General features: G+C 33.8%; 1 protein-coding gene across 1 annotated transcript; it reads right to left on the bottom strand.

The window, feature by feature from the left end:
* Positions 1–288: 288 nt before the first annotated feature.
* Positions 289–4,795, bottom strand: LOC126891457 (uncharacterized). Its single transcript, XM_050660634.1, has 4 exons — positions 4,337–4,795; positions 3,747–3,931; positions 1,480–3,309; positions 289–416 (listed from the first exon to the last, which is right to left on the bottom strand). The coding sequence occupies exons 1-4, from the start codon at positions 4,378–4,380 to the stop codon at positions 289–291; spliced, it is 2,187 nt and encodes a 728-aa protein (XP_050516591.1). The 5' UTR covers positions 4,381–4,795.
* Positions 4,796–8,319: the final 3,524 nt, after the last annotated feature.

Raw genomic sequence — 8,319 nt, 5'->3', positions numbered from 1 at the left:
TTTTCAAGTTACGTCACTAATGCATTCAAGTACGTGGCACTTTTAAAAATTTTTGAGGTACTAGTGACGTATTATTTTATTAATTTGGATGTATTTAGTAAACACCTTCTAATATAAGTTTGGTTACATACATGTTATACAAGTTATGTCGAACGTTATAAATAAAACCAAGATATTTGATCTAATTTTTATTTAAAAACTTAAGTATAAACATTCAAAACTTAAAATCAAAACTATTCCATAGAGTCGAAATACATCAGATAAAGAGCGAATTTTTCCAACGGAACATTATTCTGCGACCTTATAATTTAATGCACTGAAGAAGGGAGCATGTATAGGCGGTATAGATTTGTTTTGGACGAGGGTTTGTAGGTCCTCATACTTTTTCTTATTAATTTTAATAGTATCCAAATATGCTGGGGATAGATCATATTTTTGTAATTGAGTTATTCTGCTCCTTGTTTTATTATTTCTGATTATAACTTGTTTAAATTCTGTGCTGGTATAAGTGGTTTTATAAAATGGAGTCGACAAAAGATATGATAAGAACCATATGCAGAATGAGATTTGACCACTGTCTTACTCCATCATATTTATTTAAAATTAATATAGCTGATAGTCCACAATGTAATTGTGGACAGTTGGGCAATCTACAACACAAAATTTTGACCTGTTCTCTTATCTCTAATAAAGTTAATATGTTTTTAAATTCACTGTATTCTTTGACTGATGTCCACCATCCCATTAATTTAAATTATTTATTAACATTAGAAAATAATGAGTTGGTATACCGACTATTGTATAAACATATTTTAGATATTAAGCTTAAATTGTAATTGTAAAATATAGAGTAAGTATTTCTTGTAAATTGTTATATGTTAAAAGAAAAAGAAAAGAAAAGAAAAAAAAAAAAAGAAAAGAAATATAAAAAAAAATAATAAAATAAAAATAAAAAAAAAAAATAAAAAAAAAATAAAAAAATAATAAAAAAAAAGAAAGAAAAAATATAAAAAAAGATATATAAAAAAAAATAGAAAAAAAAATATAATAATTAAAAAAATATAAAAAAAAATATGTAGATAAAAATGAATGACGAACTTGGACAGTCCATAGTAAAATAGCTTTCGAATGAAGTAGAGGGCTAAAGAAGAATGTTGCAGTTTTTGCTGTGGAACTCTGAGAACATCATTTGGAAAAAAATTAATAAAAATATATATATATATATATATATATATATATATATATATATATATATATATATATATATATATATATATATATATATATATATATATATATATATATATATATATATATAAATTATTAAAAAAAAATACAAAAATAATTATTTATTAGTAGAATTGTTTATTATATTAGTATTAGTTTTAGGATAAGATACGAAAAAATGACTAATAAAATAAAAAATAGTAAAATTGGCGAATGGATTTAGTGTCCGCAGTCATATAAACCCAAACAAACAACAACAATTTTTGTCGACTTTAATCATAACTATATCATTAAAATTAAACTTTTCGCCATTAATATTTACATTAAATGGCTGATTAGTACAATCGGATGTCATTTTTTTTAAGTCAACAAACTCATTATGAGACATTTCATTAATTTTAAACGTACTTCCTGTTTTACTTGCAGTACTTATGATTGCTGAGTATTGAGCTGGTAGGAAAATGGGGCCAGATTTCAAAGCTATTTTAATGTTTTTTTCAATTATGGAGTGACTACTGTCACCTTCGTTTTGCCCATGTCCCACTTCAAAAAATTTATGGACAATACTTTTTATTTTGAAATTAGTAACTGCATACAAAAAGGTGGTTACAACAAATTTATTTTTGCCTTGTCCTCCACAGTTATCTGAAAAGAAGACTACTTCCAAATTTTCAGAGTCAGCTTCATTAGCCGTTTTTCTTAGATATTTAAGTAGGCAAGAACCTATTTCAACGGATCCACGATTCCCTTCTCCCTCATGCCAAATATAGCACTCTACAGGACCAAGTCCTTTATGTTGAAGGCTACAAACTGTAAAATTGTAGCAATTTAAACGAGACTTATAATAAAAGGCTGAAACGTCACCTTTAGGAAGTGGTAGTGCTGCTTGTAAATCGAAACAAGCTACGTGAAATAAGTTGCCAATATTGCTTTTGTCTGCATTTTTTTCTTCTCTGCTTAAGTTCTTTTCTAGAATATGAGATTCGTAATCATTTTTAAGGGCATTTTTACCATCCAGATCAGAGTTCTCATAAGTTGTACATGTAAGGCACTGGTCCTTCTTTGGTGTATGAAATGACATGTTAAAATCATAATTGAACATATGCCTGTACATAGACAACTTTCCATGATTTTTCCCACTATCATTACACCACTGAACGTAATCACGGTACAGATCCATCACTGTCTTGCCTCCATCGATATACTTTTTCTGAGTATTCGCTCTTGTGTAATGACTCTCTACTGCAGGTATTGACGACAAGTGTTCATGCATATCTTTTTTTATTTCTTCGGGTACCTTATTTTTGCCTATTTTACCCCTCTTTTCACTTTCCAAAAATCCGTCTTGTTGTTTTGAAGCTGTGGTTCTAATGAATCTTTCAGTGATCCCTAATGTAGATATAAAATATTTTTGACAAACTTGACGAGGTTCGTCTTCTTTTGTAAAGTAGTAAGCGTTATTTAGTCCTCGCGGCCTTGTGTTAGTAGATACTACTTTAATATATTTCTTCTGAATAGGACGCATGCAGTTTAATACATAAGACCTTTGACTGTGTAAATCTGCCAATCCCCAAAAACTGTCAAATAACAACTTTCTCTCTTCTTCACTAAATTTTGTGGTACACTTACGTATACATTTTGTACTACAGGGAGGAAGAATCTTCCTTGCAGCAATTAATTTACCCTTTGACAAAGTTTTATACTCCTTACCAGTGTTTCTTAGTCTTTTGCAGGTATTCCTCTTCCAACGTCCAGGATTTCTAGCTCGCTTTCTTGACTTGGTTTTAGGACTTACTTCCGTAATATTGGTTGATTCCATACTTGCAGACTGTCTAGTTGGACTTTCATCGTCATCGTCTGTCGAGTCCTCATTACTAGGTGCGTAATTACTATCATTGTCACTGTCATCAATTGGCGACGAACAGGTAGAACAAGCCGACGAACAGGTAGAACAAGCCGACGAACAGGTAGAACAAGCCGACGAACAGGTAGAACAAGCCGACGAACAGGTAGATGATGCTGATGAAACAGATGATGTATTTTCAGTGTTTATCTCGTTCGCAATATCTCCATGTACGTTACCTTAAAAAATAGTTGAGTTAGTTGATTATAATAAGGGCATTTGTAGGTCCAATTTACAGTAACCTCTGTTAACCGAAACCTTTTTAACCTAAACATCGTTTAACCAAAACGGCTGACAGTTTCAATAATTTCGTCAATAAAAGCAAATTTTTATCTCAAAACAGAAACAGTTCGATGTTAAATTTGTCAACATCGTCAACATTGCTTTTATACAACTAAAGAACGCAATTAAATTTAAAACAAATTACGAAATCACCTCGTATTTTATAATACCAACTTTGACCAAGAATACTATGCATGTAATTTTATACAAGAATAATACTAAAAACAATGTTATTTTTAACCCGATTTCTTGGTATCCGAAGGGGCCTACCCTCAATTATTTCGGTTAACGGGGGTTTTAATGTAATTACAAAGAAAGTATCTATTAAATTTACCTGAAGATTCATCGGAAATAACATCTTCTATATTAATTGTTTGCAATGATTCAGGTATTACCTGGCTGGAGCTTGGCATATTAATTGTTTGCAATGATTCAGGTACCTGGCTGGAGCTTGGCATATTTATGTCATCAATTATCCAATTAGATTCTCCTTGTTCATTTCTTTGTACGCGTCGCAACCTGAAGAAATATATTTAATAAAATACCGTGAAAGTACAATGGATGTATAAAAGTTTTATATGCCTGGTTGCACCAACTGATATACAGCTTAAGACGTAATATAAATGTAAATCCTTATGCCGGGGCAACACTAGCGTCTAATGCCGTTAATTATCGCATTATTTGACATATTTCTAATGCAAATAACGCGATAATTAACGGTATTAGACGCTAGTGGGGCCCCAGCATTAAAATATAAGCTGCGCTTAGTTAAGCTGGAGCTTAAGATCTCTTCGTGCAACCAGGGATTAGTGATTGATGGTAAAGAAAAAATCCAAATTGTTACTTTATTATTATGTAAAGTATTAATGAAAGTATGTATTAATGAAATTTTAAAAACACGAATAATAAGAAAATTATACTCACTTTATTCCTGATGCTAAGAGCATCTTCTCTCCCCTTGTACTCATTTTTGAGACAAATTGTTTGACAAAAAATTGAGACAAAATATTTTAAGTCAACGGTATATTAAGACTAACTATCACGCACTACTGACGTAAAGCACGAACTCGTCTTCCTTAGGTTGATATATAATGCCTCAAGTTATTGCACTACTGACGTAAGTCAAGGTTCGTCACTAAGTGTCTAAGCTTATGCTCAATCTGTCGTCACTGTCCAGCGTACACTGACTTCCGCCACTGATGCATGCAGAAGTGGAACTAAAAGTCACAAAATATTACTGACGTATAGCGCCATCAAGTGGTTTATAGTAGAATTATACTTCCGTCATTAAAGCATAACATCAAGTTCAATATTAGGAGTATGTCTAATAGGTTAAGTCAAAATTGGTATTTTTTGAGTTACGTCACTAATGTTCTCAGCAAGCGATATGTCGTCCAGGACGCCGCCTGACTGACCTTAGTGCAGGATTCATTCTTCGTAGTCTCGGCGATAGTTCCTGAGGTACTATAGGCCTGGATCCCGCGTACCAAAAAGAAGTTGGCTATTAGCAAGCTTAAAATTTGTTAATAACTTAATGGTGTCTAGTCGGACAAATTTTGATGTACGGGCACACTGGAACAGGGAAAGTTTTAATTGTGAAACAGGTTAAAAATTTGGAACGTCAGACTACGAAAACGTCCCATGTATTTTGTCGGACAGAAATTCCAATTGATTTGTTAGGGAGCGTTCAAGTATTACGTAACTCGATTTTTGAAGATTTTTAACCCTCCCACCGTAACGCACTCTTATGGGAGTTTAACTATGGCGTAACGCAATTTTTGAAGATTTTTGACCCCCCCCCCCCCCCAACCTGCGTTACGTAATACTTGAACGGTCCCTTACCCTTTCATTAAACTCTCGTGCAAAAATCAGACTGCTATTTATCACCTGCCATAATTCCTGTCATATGACATGTTCTATGTGTCGGACTTATTAAAATGTCCAATTGGTGATAAATACTAGTCTGATTTTTGCATCAGAGTTTAACGAAAGGGTAACAAATCAATTGGAAGTTCTGTGCAACAAAATACATGGGACGTTTTCTAGTCTGATGTTCCAAATGTTTAAACTATTCTACAATTGAAACTTCCCCTGTTCCAGTGTTCCCATACATCAAAGTTTGTTCAACGAGACACTGTCAAGCTATTAACAAATTTTCAGCTTGCTATTAATCAACTTCTTTTTGGTACGTGGGATCCAGGCCTACTATAAAAGTCCTCTCGTGGCCGAGTCTACACTAAACGCCTATCTGCTAAAACAGACCCTCCTCTGCCGTAGAGAGCTCTGAAACCGAACTGGCTGCAGCAAGACCAAGTAAAACTTCCGAAGCACTACCTTTAATTAGAAAAAAATCTTCTAGAGTCTGAAAATATACGTCAGACTACGAAAACGTCCCATGTATTTTGTCGGACAGAAGTTCCAATTGATCCTTTCATTAAACTCTCATGCAAAAATCAGACTGCTATTTATCACCAATATAATTCCTGTCACTTGACATGTTCTTCGTGTTGGACTTATTAAAATGCCCAGTTGGTGATAAATACAAGTCTGATTTCTGCATGAGAGTTTAACGAAAGGGTAACAAATTAATTGGAAGTTCTGTGCAACAAAATACATGGGACGTTTTCTAGACTGATGTTCCAAATGTTTAAACTATTCTACAATTGAAACATCCCCTGTTCCAGTGTTCCCATAGTTTGTTCGACAAGACACTGTTAAGCTATTAACAAATTTTCAGCTTGCTATTAATCAACTTCTTTTTGGTACGAGGGATCCAGGTCTACTATAAAAGTCCTCTCGTCGCCGAGTCTACACTAAACGCCTATCTGCTAAAACAGACCCTCCTCTGTCGTAGAGAGCTCTGAAACCGAACTGGCTGCAGCAAGACCGAGTAAAACTTCCGAAGCACTACCTTCAATTGGGAAAAGTTCATCTAGAGTCTGTAAATGTACAATTAATTATAACCCACTCTGGTAAAAGTTCAAACATGATAAAATCTATGAGTAATTTATTATTCTAAATTGGAAAAAAACCACAATTTAACTTAAAAAATGATGTTATTGTTAAAAATTAAGTTAAATTGTGGCTTATTTCCCATTTAGAATAATAAATTTTATAAACGTCACAAATAAATAGCTTCAGAACAAAATCTACACCTACAATCCAAAATCTACATCTGCTAAACTACCTCTTTGTGTTTTTTTTTTGTAATCGTTTAATTTCATTGTAATCAATTCTGCTTCCTCCAGAATTCTCTTTTCGTTCACTAAGGCTTGTCTCTTCTCAGATTGTGACTTCTCCAGTTCCTCCAGAGATCTCTTTTAGTTTAATAAGGCTTGCCTCTTCTCAGATTGTGACTTCTCCAGTTCCTCCCGAGATCTCTCTTCGTCCGCTACGGCTTTTGTACTCGCAGCTCTTATCCTCACCCTCACCAGTTCTTCTCGCAGAATTTCTAACTTGATTTGTCTGATCTCTTCCTCTACTGTCTTGGGGCCATCCATTTTCTCTTGGAAGCGCTGCTTTTCAGCTAATATCTGCGGTATTACACCCACTGCCTTACTAGTAGTAGGATTATTTGCTAAAATTGTTATTTTTACAAATATATCTTTAGAGTATATTTCAAAATACTTACTACTTTCGTGTACATCTATGTTGTATACTGTACTGGCAGTAGGTATCTCACCACGAGTATTACCTGAAACTATTTTTAAATGTACAGAAAAATTACTCAAAATTATTACATCATACTTACATAGCAACTGCCTTTTAGCTTTTGGGCTGTGGTGCTCCAGTTTAATGGTGGCATTCATTTTGGTTCTTGAGCGCTGATTTTCATCTACATGTGGTATTAGACCCACTGCCTCACTAGTAGTATTAATATTTGCTAAAATTGTTATTATCGTTACAAATATATCTTTAGAGTATATTTCAAAATACTTACTACTTTCGTGTACATCTATTTTGTATATTGTACAGGCAGCAGGGGTCATATCACCAGTATTACCAGAAACTGTTTGTCCTATACCTCTTTCAAAGACTGCTGTGCTGTCATAAGTACAGTCGATGGTCACATCATGAGCAGCATCCTCGACCAGCTCCAGCACTTCATCATATTTTTGAATTTTCATTGGGCCACCACCTGTAGCCAACATGTTGTGGCGCCATTCAGTTGTTTCTTTGCGTTTCCTATGAAAAAATTGTAATAGTCAATAAATAAGCATTTGCTTAAACAAATTAAAGTTTTCTACCTTTGCTTTAGGTTCGTCCACAGTTTCTTTAGCTGGTCACTGGTCCTTACTGTACTGACCTCAGGTTGGGCGTTGTAGATATTTGTTAGCTTCTCCCAAGCCTTCTTCTTCTCTGTTAGGGAAGCACCGTCTGTTCGTTTGTTCTCTATCACTGTGCTTCCCTTCACTAATTCTGCCAGAAGAGATTTTTCCCTTTGGGTATACGGTGCATACTTTTGAGTTGGTATGCTCCTACCCTGCATACTATTTCCACTCATCTAAAAATTCACATAACAGATTTATTTATTTAGCCTATGGTGTACAAGGACAATATTATTATAAATACAGTAGAACCCCTCTAATCCGTCACCCTCGGGACTAGGAGTATGGTGGGAAGCCAAGAAAAAAAGCCTGTATTATTCTCTTCAGTGATATAATAACCATACATATGTACATAATTATATTGCATTAAAATGCCAGAATTCTTTGTTATGTATTTATTAAATTAATTGCAAAAAAAAGGTACATATGTACTGAAAAAATTAGTAGTCTACTTGGAAAAAAAGTCAGTGATAGATTTCTGTTTACAAGACGAAATTCTGTACTTAGCTGCAATGTTTCTCCAATTTTTGATCCACAAGATGTCCATCGGTGTTGATGCTGTATTCTGCTCTATGTACT

The sequence above is a fragment of the Diabrotica virgifera genome, chromosome 9, assembly GCF_917563875.1.
Source record: "Diabrotica virgifera virgifera chromosome 9, PGI_DIABVI_V3a".
Lineage (NCBI taxonomy): Eukaryota > Metazoa > Arthropoda > Insecta > Coleoptera > Chrysomelidae > Diabrotica > Diabrotica virgifera.
This window is presented reverse-complemented; position numbering and strand designations above follow the sequence as displayed.